This window comes from Colobus angolensis, unplaced genomic scaffold, assembly GCF_000951035.1.
Source record: "Colobus angolensis palliatus isolate OR3802 unplaced genomic scaffold, Cang.pa_1.0 Scaffold124, whole genome shotgun sequence".
NCBI lineage: Eukaryota > Metazoa > Chordata > Mammalia > Primates > Cercopithecidae > Colobus > Colobus angolensis.
The window spans coordinates 3904469-3923757 of record NW_012113586.1 but is presented as its reverse complement, the minus strand read 5'-3'; the positions used below and the strand labels follow the sequence as shown (position 1 = coordinate 3923757).

Here is a 19289-nt window from a genome sequence, read left to right as displayed (position 1 = left end):
GCCCCGGCCCTTCCTCCTCCACCCTCCCCGGCCCTTCCTCCTCCACCCTCCCCGGCCCTTCCTCCCCCACCCTCTGCGGCGCCGCATTAGTCTTCCCGCTTCCACTCCGCAGGCGCGCTCCTGGGCTCGGCTCTGCGCGTCTCCTTCCTGTATCCCCGGGGCGCTGTCCAGTCCCCCAGCTCGGTCCCTCCCGGCATTCCACCGCCATTCCATACGCTATTTTTAAGTAAGAAATTATTTACTTGAAAGTGACTTGCGTTTTAAAAACCAGGTTTCTCTGCCTTCCTCCCGCACCTCCCGCGCTTCCCCTTAGCGTTTGGAGCGTGCTGAAGGCCGCTCGGTGACTGGACGGGGCTGTCGCTCCCGGAGAGCCACCGGAGGAGGCAGGGGGACGGGCGGGAGCACCCGGGGCCCCTCATCCCTTCAGCGCTGTGGGATCCCGCATCAGACGGCCTCTTTGAACCACTTTGTGAACCACTTTTCCTCAAACATATCAAGGAAAGGGAGCATTTTGGACAACTGTTAGTAGGCGTAGGGTTACCTAGGGCAGGCCTCCCCCCCCCCCCCCCCGCGTCCCCACACTCCGGTATCCCCGAAGCTGGAATTTCCAGCCTTTGGTTTCTCCCTTCTCAGATTCCTCTCTCTCTTCCCCCATCTCAACCGTGGACTTTCCCTCAGGCTGATGTCAGATCCACATCTCCCTCACTGCCCAGCCTCCCCACATCCATCCAGCCCAAGCTGCGGCAGGCACTCATTACTCTCCCTCCTTCATCAGTCTGGATTGAGCTGGCCCTCCCCTCACATCCCTATGTCCCAGAACAAATGACTCTATTCCCAGAACCAACTCCTCACATCAGCCTCCCTGTCTGTCCCCTTTCTTGCAGACAGAAGCACCACAGTTGCCCCTGCCCAGCCGAAGGAGTTCACAGAACTCTTAGTTATGATGTGAGCAGGAATTCATTTCCATGAACAGGACTCCCTGCTGCCCAAATAACCACCAACACATGACGCAGGCTGTGAAACTGAGTGGGAATGTGCTTTCTTGCTGCTTCACCTCCATTATCCCCAGGTGGGGACTCAAAGTCACTGGAGACACTTGAACCATATTGCAAAGAGACATGAATTATTTCTTAAGTTAGCCATAAAATCTTAAAAGGTTATCTCTATCAGTGAAACTTCTGGGACCAATGCCCTCTACCACAAACCTGCTATCTCGAGATACTCCCTACCATCTGTAGATACTGGGGACACAAGGCAGGTGCAATGTGTAACATAAAATGTGAGGACATCAAGTGTTCTCTGCCCTGGGCTGGTAGGAACTCAGGCCAACTTAGAAAGGCAGGATTGGGGTCAGACCTTCAGACACTGGGGAGTCACAGAAAGTTTTTGAGCTGGGAAGTGATATGACAGCAAACATCTATTGAGCAGGCCCCGTGTGAAGTGCACTACTTGGATTCACTTAATCTTCTTGCTGTTGTTTTTGCAAATGAGGAAACTGATGCCTGGAGAAGGTAAGTTACTAAGGGCACACAGGAAAGGGCAGAACTTGGAGTCCAGCTGAGGCCATGTCCAATGCCTCTACTCTTACCCCTTCATACAGGAGTGGGATATGATCATGGGACTTTTGGACTGCCAGCAAGAGCTGTTAACCCTCTTAAGAGCAGGGCTGAGGAAAGAACAGCCCAGTCACATGGGGCTGGGGAAGCCCCTCGCCCCCAGGCCATGGTCTCCAGGTATTGGATGAGGAATAACTCATTAGGCTTCCTTGGTTGGACTCTCCTTTGACCAAGGAGCGGTGCCTGCTCTTTCATTGAGAGAAATGCTGTCCGTCAAGCACTTTTAGAAGCACTCAAATGCCTGGTTAATTTTATGAATCAAAAGCAGCTCAGGAATGCTGGACCTGCAATGCATTAGGCAGGCAGCCAAAAAGGTTCCCTTTACATACTGAGAACCTGCTATCAAAAGGAGAGGTGGATGTATCTTTCACGCTGTGACCAGTATGCCAAGGTCCAGTTTTATCTTCTTGTCACTGTAGGTAATCAAGGATGAGAAAGTAAGAAAGGAGGGTTGCTTAAGAGGCTGGGGCTGTTCTTCCTAGCATGTCACTCTCTGGTGTCTTGACTCTCGTTTCTGCCAAACCCTTGGAACCACTCCCACAAAGCTTAGGAATCCCAGAATGTAGTGAGCAAAACACTGCCCCAATCCTGCATAAATGCAAATTGTCATTTTCATTGCATGCCTCATGGGGGAATGTATGTTCACTTCATCTATATAAATACTGGGTGGATTTGCACAAAGGGCATAGAAGGGTAATCTTATTCCATAATACTCTATTTCCCTTTTTAAAACATCCCCTGGAGAAAAAGAACATTTGAAAAAAATTAGGAAAAATTATACATAAGACTTAACATGGAACCATTATGGGTACCCAAGGGAGAGGAAACCCCATTTTCAACTCCTGGCCAAGCCAGCAGCTGCAAGGAGTTGATAAGGATGCAGCTGATGGTTCTGGGGAGCAGAGGAAAGCACACACGAAAGCTTTTGACAGTCTTGGACTTAGAAAAAGAAGAAGAAAAAAAGAAGTGTCTCCCTCTGCTTCTTACTATCTAGTTCCTTTTTGCATGTTCTGTGAATTTTGAAGAATTACAGATGGGTTCTGGCTAATCACGTATCACTGCTATGGCTTTCATCATTCTAACATTCTTCTCAATTTGCAGGTGTAAACCCCTCCCAACACTGGAAGAGGAAACAGAGACCAGTGCGCTGTGCAGTCTCATTTAACTAGAAGGCACAGCTCCTGCTCTTACCACCATTCTGGGAAATCCCTGCTGCATTTCATGGCCAGGGCAGCACTTCATAGTTGGAAAAGGATGGTGTGGACTTGCTGCAGAGGCCCTAGAGATGGCCATCCTGTGTTCCTGCTCTCCTTCTCATCCAGTTTCTACCCCCGAACCCCCAACAAAAACTCGACAGGTTGTAAGATCTACATTCTGAACCTGCCTTTCAGGGGCTAAGTGTGTTGTGTGTTGCACAGCTCTAGAGGTAGCATAGCCTTGATCATCGGGGTGGAGGTGTCTATTGACTATGGTATGTTGCAGCAGATGGCAGTGAAGTGTCTTGAGGAAGAGGTGCTTTTATCATTTAAAGGTTATGGGGTGTAATAATAAAGACTGCAATTCACAGACCCTGAGCCTAGCAGGCCAATGCCAAGGGCAGAACTGTAGGCCTCCCACAGCACAGTCCCACAGAGGAAGGGGGCTGGTTAGTAAGGGGGAAAGAATGATAGAAGACCACAGTAAATGTAAACAGCCATATTTTCAACATAATTTACTACAGGTCTCTGAAGTGTATATAAAATGTTTTAGTGCAACATCTTACAAATAGTTTTCCTTTAAAAAACAGAAACAAATCAACAGCTCTCTACATCATGCATGGGTAGTTTTCTTACCCCACCGTTTTTTTTCTTCAATAATTAACGCAGAGAAACCATTGTTTGAAAATATGAAAACTTGCTACAGAAACACCCGGTGAAAGAGGGTGTTGTCATATTCATGTCCTAGAATGCGCCTAGCACAGTGTAGTTTTTCATAAATGCAACATTGTAGACATAGATGAATCGAGAGTATTCAGCAGTTTTCCTCCGTCTCAGAAGACTAAAGCTCCAGTAGACAATGCGCAATGAGGTCTCACAGCCACTGGAGGGCACCATTACCATCCATCTGACATCGCATTTCCACAGAAATGGCCAAAGAGAGAAGGTCCTGGGGTTTTTCATAGAAAGCTCGAAAAGTTCAACCTTTGATGCTATCCCCCAGCCCAATACAAAATACACAGAAAAAGCAATTATTAAAATACTGGCTTCGGTTTCTTTTCCTTTCAAATTTCCTGCAATTGCTTTACACATTTAATTGCGTGCAGCACCTACTTCGCTATCGCTGTGAACAGATTCAAACTGAAATCTTAGTTATACATCCTAGTCCCAGCCAGCCCTCTGGCATCCTCCCATTTAGACAGGGGAAACGCCAGTCATCTTCCCTCATTGACTCAGCCTGTAAAGTAGGAGTCAGCACATTCCCACTGAAAGCCCACATCCCTGAAATAAATAAATGGGGCAAAAGACCTTCTTTCTTCATGACTGAGCCGCTCCTGTACCTCTAATGTGTTGATGCAGCATAATAAATGAGAATCAGCATGTCAGGCAACAGCAGGATTAAGGTGGTGGTGCCTGCACACTGTCTCACAGGAGGGTACTGGTATATTTGGGGGAGAAAAGGCAGGTCTGTGTGTCTGTCAGAAAAGGACTGAGCAATCGCTGCCATGCTCCCCTCAGCTGGGAATCAGCAAAGTATCTGCCGAGCAGCCCAGGCCACCTGCACACCTACAGACCCTTGAAGGATCAGCACAGACACTGGCCTGGGGAATCCCACGGCCTCCCCTGCAGTCTGCTCGTTCTCAGAACAGGGCTTCACTGGAATCTCTTATCAGACTTAGTTCCAGAATCCCTGACGACCTTTTCCAAATTGTGACCCCCGCTTGGGACTCAGGATGCAAGTTCCCAGAGTAAGGGAGATGGCATGCTTGGCCAGAAAAATAGGGGAAAGCAAGGGTATAAGAACATCTTCATAAAGTGAGCAAAAGGAAGTATTTGCAACTGATGATGCCCCAAGAGGGACAAGCATCTGGCCCAACAGGGTAAAAGAACAGGGTGACAGCAACCATCATGGGCTCAAGGGGCGTTAAAATAAAAAGCCACGATAACAATGAACCAAACCACCTAGAACCACAGGAGAGATCAGGAAAGGGAAAGGAAAAACCCCACAGACAATGCCTTGTGGTCACAGTCTGCTGAGACTAGGCAAACAGAAAGGATGACAAAGGGCTGCGTCTGGACGGCCCCCAGGCTGATATTCTTATGGCAGTGAGAGGCAGGGAGAGAAAAATGAGTAAGGAAGACATCACTAAGGAAAATCTAATTGGAAGGAAGAAGAAAAACCTAGTCTTCACACCTCCAGGGAGGTAGATATTTCTCTGCACTCTCCAACACCAGGCCCTGGAAGCCCCCCTCCCACCCCTCACTGTCCCACCAAACTTAGTGTCGGCCAGCCCCGTGCCCTCCGTCAGGTGTCTGCTGTGGCTGCTTCGGCCCTGTGCTCAGCTCAGGGGCCCCCTTCCAAGTTCACTGGGCACTTTAAGAGTTTGGCAAAGCACCTGAAGACAAAGGCCCACCTGCTCAGTTACCAGTTAGAGACCACCCTTGCAGCTCAGAGCAAGCCAACAGCCAGCCTTTCTCCCTTCTCTAGTCACTGGCTTTGACAAATCTGCAGGTCAGTGGCTGCTAAAAGCAGCCCCTCCCCACTTTATTTTGTAAAGTGTGTGCCGTTTGGGGCTTCTGACCCATTCTCCAAGACAGTTTTCTTATTTTTTGGCAAGGATGGGATGAAACCTTTTTTGTCTCCCTCACAGAGAGGCCAGGCACCATCTACTTCTAATGGGGTTACGCAGGATGTCTCTTGTACATACACAGTTCTTTGAAGCAAAATTCCGTGCTTCCGTCTTGACTACAAAGTGGTTCCAATAACTCCAGCTGAGGGAAAAGACAACATACAAATTTTGCCCACACTACACACAATTCTTAAGTCTTGTTAAGAACGTAAAAAACGTTTGGGTATATTTTGATCCATGGGTGGCATTTTCAAATGTGCAAAAACAAAAAGTCTTGGAAGAGATTCCTTGTTACTAGAAAGTTCGTCCTTCCTTTTGCTGTCAGTTGTATGTAAGAGAAATTCGTCCACATTAAGGAATCCAAAAAGGGTAAACCAAAGGGATTTAAAAAGAGTACATTACAAAGAAGCAGCAGCCCTGTAACATCTATCTGAGAATACTAGATAAATCTGTGAGTAGATGTGGCACCTGGAGCTACTCACTACATTACTAAAAACAGAAACAAGAAATCTATAACGGCAGGATCACGACATTTGCGCGCAAATAGCTAACCAACCAAGACTGCCACCGAGAGGCAGTCTGTCTCTGTGACTGACTAGGAACTTGGAACACTTTTCAAGTCTGACAACTTTCCACACACGCACCCCAGAGTTTGGGTGCTGTCAACTGTCCGATCACAGAGCAAGGGAGAGCCTCAGCTCCTCCGTGGCCGACATCCGCTGGGGCATCACCCGTTTAGTCTATGGCCCCTGGGTGGATACTGAGAACAGGGGGCTCCAGGCAAGTGGGGGAGTAGTTGAGGTGTGGCTCTTTGATCCACAGCAGAGGCACCCCGTTCTTCCCATCGGAGTTCTTGCTGGAGTTCCGGCTCTTGAAACGCACCAGCAGGATGGTGATGATAAGAATGCCAAAGATGGGGAACGGGTAGAAGAAGACGAAGTAGAAGAGTGCATCATTGGAGCAGATGATGGACTGGAGGGTGGGACCTGAAAAGGATTGTGAGAGAGACAAGACAATGAGGGCTGAGAACCTGGACTACTCACATTTCCTTTTGAAGACCTCGCCTGACCCAATGGAAGCTCCTCGGTGACACTCCCAAACCACCTTGTCTTTCCCCTGCTACCACTAATGGTGGAAAACGACTCTTATATTCTTTTTCTCACGACACCTCTCCTAATTTACGGCTGTACGTTCCAACAAAGCAATGCTTCTATTTTCCATTGAGAGCCATTATTGCTGCTTGGAAAGCCACATAATGAAACATAATTTATTGATTGTGAACTCAACTGCATCTAGGATGGTGAAGAAGCCGCTCTGGTTTAGTCGGAGCCTCCTGCATGGTTGGATTTTACATGCCCCTTTGCACTTAGTTCTGCTACAAACTTCCTTCTCTGGGATTATGACACAATCCCTTCCTGCCAGCTTCTGAGAACAGTTTTACCAGAAATGACACTTACCTGATTAATGTTATCAATTAAATGTCATTATGGACCACTTACAAACGTCCACAGTGTGTCCGTGGCCACAAAGAACACAGTATTAGTTACAGCTGGATATGGAAGAGAATAAACCAGGCGCCCAAGACAGGTTGAGAGCTGCTCTGTAAGTCATTAGACCTTGGCAGGAGCCTAGCCTCTGGGAGTCCCTGTTTTCTCTGTAAAATAAGGCTGCTGGGTGACCTCTGTGCTCGATGAAGCTTAATTATTACAGACATCCACAATGGACAGGTACAATGTTGCCTAGACTGCTTTGTTTTCGCTTTGAGGCAGTGGGTTATTCAGTGGATCACAGGGTGGTCTATGTATGATGCAGCCTGCTTTCCCGTCCACTGAATAGCTGCTGCTCATCAGTATTATTAAGGACATTTAATCTGCCTCTTATTCGATTTCCAAAGTGTATGAAACTGCTGATAGTCAACCATTGTTGACCTGCAAAACTCCAATTTCATATGGTTCTGTCTAACACAATGTGAACACGGGGTGATCAAGCCAAAAAAATAGTGGCCCAAACTTAAAAAACTCCAATCAAGATTATGTGGCAAAGTGTTTTGACTAAAAAGAAGTTGAAAATTCCAGCAATGTTTTTTCTTTCTGCATTCTAGGCTAACTTTACTATAACACCATTTTTAGTCTAATGTAGTCCACGTTTTGATGGCAAGCCAACCAAGAATGCATTGTTACAACAAATAATTCAGGCCAGCATTACTTCCCCCAGTCTCTGTTCATAGTGGAAGTACCTCAGGATCATGGAAACTGCATTCTGGGTGGCTGCAAATCCCCTCTCAGCTCTCCTCTAGTATCACAGCCTTTCCAGGCTGGTCCTCCCAACCATACAAGATCCACCTCAACCTCCAAGGCACCCTCCAAAATAACAATGACCCAGAAACTGGAAAAAAAGAAATAATGACTGTGAGGTAGTCAGCCTTCATTTTTTCCCCTTTCCCTTGTGAGTCTGAAACACTTGCTAATTCGCTAAAGACTAGTTCCAATATTCTAAATAACAAAGTGACACCTAACAATATACTAGTATAATGAAGTCTTACTAAAATTGAATCTGGTAGAAGTTTATTATAAAGATTATATGGTATATTATCACTTTAATTTCTATCCCTGTTTTTGCATGGGTAATCAAGGGTTAATTATATGAATTAGTATATCCAATCCTACCATATCTCAAATCCTACTAACAAATGCCCATGACAGTTAAGAAAACTGTTAATAAAATTAGCTGGGTGTGGTGGCAGGCACCTGTAGTCCCAGCTGCTCAGGAGGCTGAGGCAGGAGAATGGTGTGAAAGCTTGCGGTGAGCTGAGATTGTGCCACTGCACTCCAGCCTGGGCAACAGAGTGAGACTCCATCTCAAAAAAAAAAAAAACAAAAACAAAACAAAACCTGTTTATTCACCCATAATCAAGCTCACATTTATCTTCCAGACACAACTGGAACCAACAGTGACATCCTTCTTCTGTACTTGAGAAACTCACTTGTATCTAGAACATGGATGCCGATGGGGGCCGACTCCTCTTCTGTCAACCGGTACCATTCCTTCTGAGGGCTGGGCAGCCACTCCTCCACGCGGCAGGAGTAGTTGCCCGTATCTCGAGGGCTTGCCTGCAGCACTGTGAGCCGGTAGAGCACTGGGGAGAGCCTCTGGAAGCGAAGCCTGCCCTCCCAGGGACTGCCCTCTGGGCCAAAGACAGCATCTGGGCCCACGCTCAGCAGGGCCATCCGCTCTGTTGGGTCGTCGTCGTCCTCCTCCTCTTCCTCCTCCTCCCCCCTTTCCTCTTCCTGTTCTTCCAGGCCAGGGCTGCTCCTTTTCCCCCCAGCTTTAGTCCTCAGGGAATACCAGGCCACAGCGAAGCGGGAGTCCTGGCTGGAGCGGGACACGATGCTACAGTCCAGCTGGAAAGCTGCCTTCTCAGAGACCGTGGCATTGGGGACCACCGTGTCCACCTGCAGGGAAGCATCTGGGGAAGGACAAGGGACAAAGAAGAGAGAAGGGGTTGTTTAAATTTATTTGCTCAAAATAAACTAAATGTCCATCATTAAACACATGATAGTAACATCGATACTATAGGATACTATGCACCTACTGAAAAGGTATAGGCAGTGCTACAGGTGGAAGTTGATCCAAAAAAATAGTTAGAGTACAGAACAATGTATGCAGAAAACATATTTTATTTTGACATACATATCTGTTTATATCTGCACAAAATATCTGAGGAAGAATTCATAAGAAGCTGGTAACGTGGTTCCTTACAGGAATCCTGGGAGGAAGGGATGTTTACTTTCACTGTAACCCCTTGTAGTGGCTGAATAGTGTCCCTCCAAAATGCATGTCCACCGGGAACCTCAGAATGTGATTATTTGGAAATAGCATCTTTGCAGATGTAATTAGCTAAGAGGAGGTCTTACTGGATTAGGGTGGGCCCTAAATCCAGTGGCTGGTGCTATGAACTGAACTGGTCCTCCTCCAAATTAATATGCTGACTTCCTAAGCCACGATGTGACTACGTTTGGAGGTAGGACTTTCAGGAGGTAATTTAAGTTAAATGAGGTCATAAGGCTGACAGACCCTAATCCAGTAAGATTGGTGACTTATAAGAAGAAGAGAGAAGATCTCTCTCCAGGTGCACACACCGAGGAAAGACTATTCAAGGACACAGCAAGAAGGCATCATCTGCAGGTCAGAAGAGCTCTTACCAGAACCCAGCCATGCTGGTGCCCTGACCTCAGACTTCCAGCCTCTAGGACTGTGAGAAAATACATTTCTGTTGTTTAAGCTACCCAGTCTATAGTATTTTGTTATGGTAGCTGAGCAGACGAAGATAACTACTGTTCTTATGAGCACAGGAGGGGACACAGAGAGAAAGTGGCCATATAATAATGGAGGCCCAAATAGCAGTGAACCAGGGAATGCCTGTGGCCACAAGGAACTGGCAAAGGCCAGGAAGCATTCTTCCCTAGAGTCTTCACGGGGAGCATAGCTATGATGACATCCTGATTTTGGACTTCTGGCCTGCAGAACTGCAAGAGAATACATTTCTTTTGTTTTAAACAATCAAGTTTATACTAATTTGTTATGGTAGCCCTGGGAAGTTAAAACACCCATGCGGTAACTTAAATTTAAATTGTGTGCATGTAGCTTATTGCCTAAAACACAGTGAACCCAAGGAGATCAATATCTCTCCAAGGATTAAAGCCAAATAACAGACGATAAGGTTGAAAGGGCCCTTCCCCGTGAGCACAGATGTCTCAGGAGGATGTACGCAAAGTGTCCTCCCCGCTTAGGCGGGAGACACAGAGTACACAGAGAGGGACCCCAAGCAGGTGAGTCACATCTCACAGATGCCAAAAGACTCGAATCTGTTTTGCTTTTTTTTTTTTCTGGCTCACTGTGGTATGTTCTAAACAAATAATTCACTCCCTAACTCCTAAAAGGCCTCCCTTTGGCTCTGTTTATGAAATGTTCGTGGAAGGTGCCAATGTAATGTAAACCAAAGTAGAGATACCAAATCAGATCCTACTTGGATGAAGACCAAATAGGAGCACTTTCCAAGTATGGTCCTGGGCTTTCAACCAATAGGCTTAGTGTCGCTCACAGGTGAACACAAAGCTGGGCTTCCCATTGCTCTTGCGGAGGCTCTGCCAAGCCCCTCTGCACCCGCCTCCTGCACCCACCTGGAATCTCAGTGTGCACTGCTGGCACAGGAGGCTCAGTAACCAGCTACAGGTGGCAGGCCCAGCTCTCTCAGGGACAAGAACATGCTTGAGAACAGAAAATGGCTGGGTGGGGACTATTCAATCAGTTCACAGGTAACTCAAACTCACTTAACTCCTCAGTTCTAACTCCAAGGCCATTGGAGAGCCCTACTACAGGCCAAGGGGAGCCCCCCGCCCCGCCCCCCCATCCCATGCTTTTCTCCTCCAGAGTCTAAACATAGTATCCTCAGGCTCCTGGTGACTGGCTAAGGTGTCAAGGGAGGTGGCCCTGGGCAATGTGCAATGGAACTTATCATGGCCAGGGGCAAGATGGCTAGAGACCATCAGGCATTTAGCTCCTCAGAAACGCCTACTCCCTCTTCACTCTCCTTTTGCTTTCTTCTCTTTTAACCAGTTAACATTTTCCTTGGCCCCTTCAAATGCCTTGCCTGCATAAATGACTCAATACAAGTTTTCTGAAAGAAATTAATTTCCACCTTCCCACAATCTCTCTCCCCTTAACGTGTTTATCTACCAATTTGGTTCCCTGCATCTGCCCCCTTCTAGAATATGCCAACCCTCTTCCCTGTTTGGACTTTAATACTCTCCTTTTCCAAGTATAAGCCACAGAAAGATGCCGACCTCTGCCACTGCTGTCTGTGTGATGCTAACAGCTCCCCTGGCTCTCACTGTGACCGCCGATTCCTGGCCTGTGTGTGATGCTTGTGGTTTTCTCCCTTCCCCAGTTGTGTGAGCCAAACACAACTACTAATCGACTCATCTGCAATCTTAGTGAGGGTGGGAGCCCTTCCTTCCATGTATTTCAGATTATAGTGAATGTCAACCCTCAGCAGCCGAAGGTGATTATTTTCCTAACAATACTTTTGGAGCTACATTATTTCAAGTCTTCCATGTGTTTAACATATCCCTCCAAAAAAAATCTTTGAAGTACATCTGCACAATGAATGTTACAAAACCAGTAAAAATGGTGGCTATGAAATGCTTTCATAGACATGGAAAAATGCTCATAAAAGAAAGTTGAGCGGGAAAAAAGATCACATAAAACAGTAAGATCCTGCCTTTGTTTACAGACAGAAGAAATATGAAGACATGAGGCAAAGATCAAAAAATATACACCAAATTATTAATAGTAGATATCTGTAGGCCGTGAGATTATGGCTAACTTTTCTTTTCAAAATTATACTTTTCTGTTTTCCAGTGTTTTGTAATTAGTACAATCAACCTATGCAATCAGGGACAGATGGACAAATGGACGGGAAGGCAGAGGCTGATCCAGGCTTGCTCACAGGGTTGAACAGGAGGCAGACACAAGGCTAACGGTTCAGGTCCATGTTGGAAGCACACAGTGTGGCAGGAGGGAAGCCTGGGTGGTCACTCCGCCTTCACCTGCTAGCTGGGTGGTGATTCGCTCCAAGCTTTGGTTCCTCATGAGTAAACCTTACCACTCAGGGTTATTGTGAAAACTGAACATAAGTCTCCTAACTATGGCTGGGATGTAGCTGTACTCAATAAACATCTGTCTCCTCCCACTCCATCTGGGGGCCTCAGTGGTGATTTGCAGAATGGGTGGGAGTTGCGGAGGGGGCACTCAGCTGCCATTCTCTCAATTTCACCTTTGGGAAAAGACATGCAGCCATTTCTAGTCAAGGTAAAAAGCAAAACATATATATAAATAAATAAAAGCTCATGGAAAAATAGGAGTTAACTCAAAGTGGAGGTGATTTCCTCTGCAGCTTAGGCAAGACACAGGCGAGTGAGATACTGCCCATTTCCTGTAACCAAGGCTGCAGCGCTTCCCTGAAGCATGTTCCATGACGTAAGGGACACCACCCTGGAGAGCCAATGTTCCACCAACAAAATGAGCTGCTCTACTCAGACATAAAGACGTGATGAAAACTTCCAATAGTGCCCCAGGCCACAAATGTGAATGTCAGGATGCTCAGAAAACAAACAAGATACTGATGGGGTCACAAATTCACTTCTGCTCCAGGTCCTTACAGGAACCATCGACTTTTCATTCTAACATGAATGGATGATGCTGTGATGTTACAAAGGACATGGGAATCCTACACACCGTAGCTTTAATTATGTGTTTAAATGTGCAACAACAATTATATCTAGTAATTATATGCATTTAGATATTTAGAAACAGCAATAAAGACAAGAAAAACAAAAGGCCACACAGAATAGTTATTAGTACTAATAAAATTATTGGGACCAGGCGCGGTAGCTCACAGCTGTAATCCCAGCACTTTGAAAAGCTGAGGCCGGGGGCGGTGGGGGGACAATCATGAGGTCAGGAGATCAAGACCAGCTTGGCCAACATGGTGAAACCCCGTCTCTACTAAAAATACAAACATTAGCTGGGTGTGGAGGCATGTGCCTGTAGTCCCAGCTACTCGGGAGGCTGAGGCAGGAGAATCGCTTGAATCTGGGAGGCGGAGGTTGCAGTGAGCCGAGATAGCGTCACTGCACTCTGCACTCCAGCCTGGGCGACAGAGTGAGACTCCATTTCAAAAAAGAAAATTACTGGAAGTCAAAGAGTGAAGGCTGCACACAATTCATTATTTTCTATTTAAAGCATGTAAATTGATTATTTTCCACTGAAAATCCACAAGCCAAATTTTCTTAACAACATGGTTATTGTTTCAAGATTTTTGTCATATCCACCATTCGTTCAAATCTGGAAAAAGGAAATATTCTCTGACCTGGAATAATGAATGGCCAGATTTTATTCTAATTAATAAATCAAATCACCTTATGCCAAAGCCAGATGTGCAATTTTCCATTCACAAGAAAAAAAATTCAGGCAATTTTGAATATAAATGCATACACATGTAGACACTCATATATTTAACTGCAAATAATTTATTAATTAACTAATTTTATCCAGTGCATAAAATAGTTTACTTAAATGGGAAACACCAGAGGGAGTGGAAGCTTGGGGACATAGACTCTCACCTGGTCGCATGACTGTCAGAGCTGTCTGCCCAGCGGTGTCCTCTGCCCGCTTATACCACATGCCACTGGGGCTGGGCAGCCACTCCTCCACATGGCAGCTGTAAGTGCCACTGTCCTGCACAGCCACGTTCTGGATAAAGAGCCGGTACACGCCAGGGGAAGGACTCTCCAAATGCAGCCGTCCCTTCAGATTGTTCTTGGCTGCCTGCTCTCCATAGTGGAAGGTGGCGTCACGGCTCAAGCGGGCCACGGTCTCCCGCTCAGGGTGGTTGGGCTTCCATACGAACCATTCCACCACGAGCTGGGAGGTTATGCTGGTACGGTTGAGAACCACACACTCCAGCTGCACCTGCCGGGTCTCCAGAACCGACAGGTTCCCCTGGGCTTGGCTGAGCCTCAGGCGGCTGTCTGGAAAAGTAAGGAAAGAGATGTCAGTGACAAGAGAACAACAAGCAATTCGTATGCACCCTTTCCCAGGGTAGGTGAATGGGTGCCTTCCAAATACAGAAGGACGGCAGCAGACACTCCATTAAGAGGAACGTTTCTCAGATGTGGCTCCCTGAACATTCTGAGTTCCTTGATCATGTGTTAGAATGCGTGGGTTTCAAGGAGTTCAATGTTACAATAACAGCTGTCCCAAAGTCATAGCCCTCATCAGTTCTGATGCTCACAGGAGGATAAGCACAAGCTGTAGAGACTGCACATCCAAATGACAACGGACCACAAAGCATGTGGCTGGCCGAGGCAGGTGGCTGGGAAGGGCCAAGGAAGGGGATGGTGAGAAACCCCTGAAAAGCAAGAGTAAACTTTTAAAACTGACCATATGATGGCTAGAAAATGATGGGCTGCCAACCACAAAAGAACTTCAGGGGAAACCCAGTTTAATCTGTTCATGTGTTAGCCCTAAGAACTGTAGTCCTCAGTTTCCTTACAAAATCCACACAGGTTCCCTCTTAGGTTGGGAATGGAACTAGTATGACATAAAGAAAAGACTGCCAGGCAAGGTGGCTCACGCCTGTAATCCCAGCATTTTGGGAGGCCGAGGTGGGCAGATCACTTGAGGCCAGGAGTTTGAGACCAGCCTGGCCAACACGGTGAAATCCCATCTCTACTAAAAATACAAAAATTAGCTGGGTGTGGTGGTATGTGCCTGTAATCCCAGCTACTCTAGAGGTGAAGGTTGCAGTGAGCTAAGATCGTGCCACTGCGCTCCAACCTGGGCAATAGAGTGAGACTCTGTCTCAAAAAAAAAGAAAAAGAAAAGACTGCTACTGATGGAACTGGGTACTTTGAAAACTCAGCCAAGCAGAGTCTCCTCCAGTAGAAAAATGTCTTGAATGACAGCATGCCCCGATGGCATGCTCGTAATTTCACAGGGGCCCAAATGAGTCTATCAGGACCAGGGGTATCTAGAAGCTGTGACACATAGCACAGTGCACAGTAACACCTCAGGAATGAGACTTCTGAGTGACATCAGAGGAGGGGAGGCTGGGCACTTTCACTCCTTACTTTCTACACACTTCAATACTGCCTGGATGTTTTACAACATTCATGATTACTTCTGTAATTAAAAAGTCAGAAAATATAAAATAACAAAATATATTTTAAATAACCAGTCTCCCTTTCTCCCTCACCATCCAAAAAATACTCATATAAAAGAAGATATTGACTCTGGTTGTCTTAGGGTTGAAAGGTTATTTTTTTTGTTGAGTTTTGTTTTGTTTGGGGGATGTGTGTGTGTGTGTGTGTGTGTGTGTGTATTTTCCAAAAGCTCTGTAAGTGTAGGCTTTCTAAGCAGAGAAAAGAAAAAAACTAGAAGCAGAGAAAAAAGAGAGAAAACGACACAAATCAAAACTGTCAACTGAAACGGGGAAAGCTGTTTTACTTGGTGTCCTCTGAGTTCCATGTTTACAGTGTTAAAGTTCACTGTAACAGAGACTTCACTAAATGTGTTGAGGAGGATCCCTCTAGTCCTTCCGCACTATCCCACCTAGCTTGACTGCAGTCTCAGAGAGGGAAATCCCCTCAATAAATTTAGGATCCTCCAAGAATCTCTTGGTTCCAGTACAAATGAGGAAAGGAAAAAATGATGATGACTAGAGCGGAAATGCAGAGTGGTGGGGGTGCTCATGTTCTTTCAGTAGTGAAAATAATTAGAACTGAAAACAGATGAAAAATAGGAACCAAAAGAACACTGGTGGGCCTAATGACAACCTTCCATTTTCAAAAGCCCCAGGGACTGGCCTGAAGTCAGGACATGGGTCACCGAAAATGCCAACGGGAATCACTTCAGACCAGAGCTTCCTGTTTAACGCACCAGCAGAGGTTAGCAGAAAATGCCACTGTGAGGTCAGTGAGAATCTCTGGGAATATCATATCCTCAGGCAAAGGAGGGGAACAGGCCCACTGCATTCAGCAGGGGACAGGCCACATCTGGAGTCTGGTATCGGGTTCCACTGGCTTCCTGAACAGACCTCCTTAGGAGACAAGTAATAGAGAAAAAAACCAAGTCCCTAGGCTTACTCAGGAGGCTTTAATTCTAGTATAAGAGATAGAAAACAAATGTGTATATATACACATTCCAGTATAAAAATAATAAGACACAGTAACTGATAAATCAATTATAAGTAAATACTTCATAATTACTTATATATGAATAAGTAAATTAAGAGAATGTCAGGTGGTGATATGTGTTGTGAAAGGGCCGGGGAAAGTAAATCTAGAGTGATGAGGGGGCTACATTTAAGTTAAAATGAGCTAGGAATCCCCCTTCACGGAAGAGCAAGACTAATGAATACCTATGGCCAACATGTTCCAGGCTAAGAGAACAATAAGTACAAAGGCCTTAGGGTGTTCAAGGAAAGCAACCACTTATTCCTTATTCAACCAATATTTACTAAAAGTACCATGCCAGTGGCTGACGATATAAGACAGAGCCCTGTCCTCGACATGCTTACAGTGTAGTATAGAAGAAATGCAAACCATTATTAGACTGTGTATTTTAGAAGGGACCCCTATTGGTATAGGAGAAATCAGGGTAGGCTTCTTGGAGGTGGTGCTGGATGAAGTCTTAGGGATGAGGTGAAGACAAGGGAGAAGCAGCAGGAGAAACACATTCCAGACAACGAGGGCAGCACAAGCAAAGGCATGGAGATGAGACTCTGAGTGGTAACACAGCACCTCCCATGGCCCATCAGGAAGGACAGGCAGCGACAACAACAAATTGTAGGGATGTGAGAATGAGGGATGGAGAGGCCCTTAAGACTCCACTATGTGAGAAGAAGTTGAAAGAACTAGAGATCTTTAACAGAGAAGGGGAGACTGAGAGGGGCATACACTTCATGTATTTGAAAGGAAATGACCCAGACCTCTCTTTGGTTGTTCCAGAGGCAGATCTAAAATGGGAAATTACAGGACGGTGAACTTTTTAACAATCAGAGCTGCCCAAAAGTGGAACTGAGGCTTGCGGAGTGAGTAACTCTCCCTCTCTGGAAGCATTCTGGCAGAGGTTTAGTGCCACCTGTGAGGCAGAGGAATAAGGGCTACACCACGGGGTCAAAGAAGGGCCAGAGGAGGAATGATTCAGTTGGAGATAGGAAGGGCTTGTCTGGGCTGGGCTGGGAGCTAAGGAAGAAGGGGGATACAGATGCATAAAATCAGAAAATGCCTTCTAGGTAGGAACTCTGGGTGTGGAGCTGGTGCCAGCCCAAGATTCAGGGTGCAAACTGCAAACCCAGAAGGAGACTCAGGAGCTGCCATGAATCCTGCCTTGCCACATTTTGCTCCTTGGTGAAGATGGTGTTCACAGAAGCAGAGTCAAGGATGTTTCCATGAGTCTGCCGTCAACATCAGAACCCACTGCAGGTAAAATGGATGGGGTTGCGGTGTGCTAGGGCGATGGTCTGTGTACCTGCACCCACACCCAGCATGCACCTTGCAGACAGTCTCTCTATACCAGCCCTATAGAGCCCCACCCACCCCCAGGCAGTCTCTGCACTAAACCCACTGGCCCAGGACAGCCATACCATGCAGCCTTACCTGGCTGTTTCACAGTGACTTCTGTGCGCCCAGAAACCTCCTCTGCCAGCTTGTACCAGGCGTAGTTGGGGCTCAGCAGCCACTCCTCCACGTGGCAGTAGTAGCTGCCGCTGTCGCTGACCTCAGCTCTCTGGACCGTGAGGCTGAACAGGCCCCCCGACACATGCCTCTCAAACTGGAGCCTGGCTCTCAGGCCCTCCTCCTCGGCGTAAGTGCCGTATTCGAAGGCAGAGTTGTGGGTGGTCTTCAGGATGAGCTTGCCGTCGGCATCCGAGGGCTTGTGGACATACCAGAGCACCGCAAAGTGGGAGTTCTGGCTGGTCTGAGACTTGACTGAGCAGTTCAACTGAATGGGCCTGTTTTCCACCAGGGTGAGGGTCCTCTTCGATTTGCTCACCTGCAGCTTTGTTACTGCAAAGGAAAGGGGAACAGAGGAATCGCCACACACTCCCATAAACATGGTCCATCCACCTCCGGCTCTGAGCCGGGTTTCCTCCAGCACAGTTCCTGGGGGATTTAACACCGACTGGCTTCAGTGTGAGGAAGGCAGCACGGAGCCTAGGCCACCCCTAAACATCCTTCCCTGTCTCCTCCTTGCCATACCCCTGGTTTAGGCCTTCACCATCTCTCCCCTCTCGGCTGCCTGCACAGCCCACCATCACAGGGCCTCCTGGGGTGATCCCACCGAAATACAAATCTAGCCATATCAGGTCTCTGCTTGAAAAGTTTAATGGCTCCGAACTACCTAAGGGCTAGAGAGAAACAATTCCTTTTCACAGCACAAAGTCCCTTCAGGATCTGGCCTTCACCCAAGTGTCCTGACTCATCTCTCATGACTCACCCTCAAGCACCCTCCACAGGCGCACGCAACTGGTGCAGTTTCCCCTGAGCGTTGGCCTTTGCCTTGCTGTCCTCTCTGCCTGTCTCCTTCTGCCACCTCCCACCCTGACCCTTCTCTCCACTTATCCCTCACTCCCGTCCCCCTGGGCTCGATACCCTCCCTCAGCACCCTCTATATATCTCTGGGCTGTGTGTCCTCATATCTCTCTCCCATATCCTAGATGGTGAGCTCCCCCAGGGCAGGGATCAGGCTCTTTCCACTCAATCAGCCAGTATTTACAGAGGCCCACTCAGTTTCCCACAGGATGCTAAGTGCTGGGGATGCCCTGAAGAGTAAGCCGGAGTCCCAGCCCTCATGGGGTGGACTGCCTAGTGGACATTCTCACTGATGCAGCCCCAGAGCCTAGCACAGCACCTGGTCCAGGAAAGCATTCAATCAGTGCTTGCTGAAATAGGTGAATGAGTGGGTGAGCTAATGAGAGCACATTGGAGAAACACGGCAACAGGTAAATAGAGGATGCTGGGGGGGAGGGGGCTTCCTCTGGGGGAGTGAGAGAGAAGGCCAAGAAGACAGCAAACCATGTGACAAGGCAAAGCCAACTGTAGTCCTCCCTCCTCCTCACTGTCCCACTCCAAAAACAGAGAAGAGGGCAGCCTGTGGAGCGCCTCCCCAGCAGCTAGTGGCAAGAAGCCAAAGTGTAATGAAATCCATCTTAGGAAGGTGATTTGAGATCTTACCCACCCCATTATCATTAACCTCGGCTCTGCGTTTCCCCACCCACCCAC

The 19289-nt window shown here is 47.2% G+C and overlaps 1 protein-coding gene across 1 annotated transcript in view; it reads right to left on the bottom strand.

Annotated features, from left to right (window-relative positions):
- Nucleotides 1-3302: 3302 nt before the first annotated feature.
- The window catches only part of IGSF3 (immunoglobulin superfamily, member 3), a 93628-nt gene continuing 77641 nt past the window's right edge, over nt 3303-19289 (bottom strand). The window contains exons 9-12 of the mRNA XM_011933084.1: nt 17664-18074; nt 13626-14033; nt 8426-8908; nt 3303-6428 (exon numbers count right to left, since the gene is read on the bottom strand). Coding sequence (XP_011788474.1) covers nt 6178-6428; nt 8426-8908; nt 13626-14033; nt 17664-18074 — 1553 coding nt within the window. The 3' untranslated portion in view covers nt 3303-6177. The remainder of the gene's footprint in view (nt 6429-8425; nt 8909-13625; nt 14034-17663; nt 18075-19289) is intronic.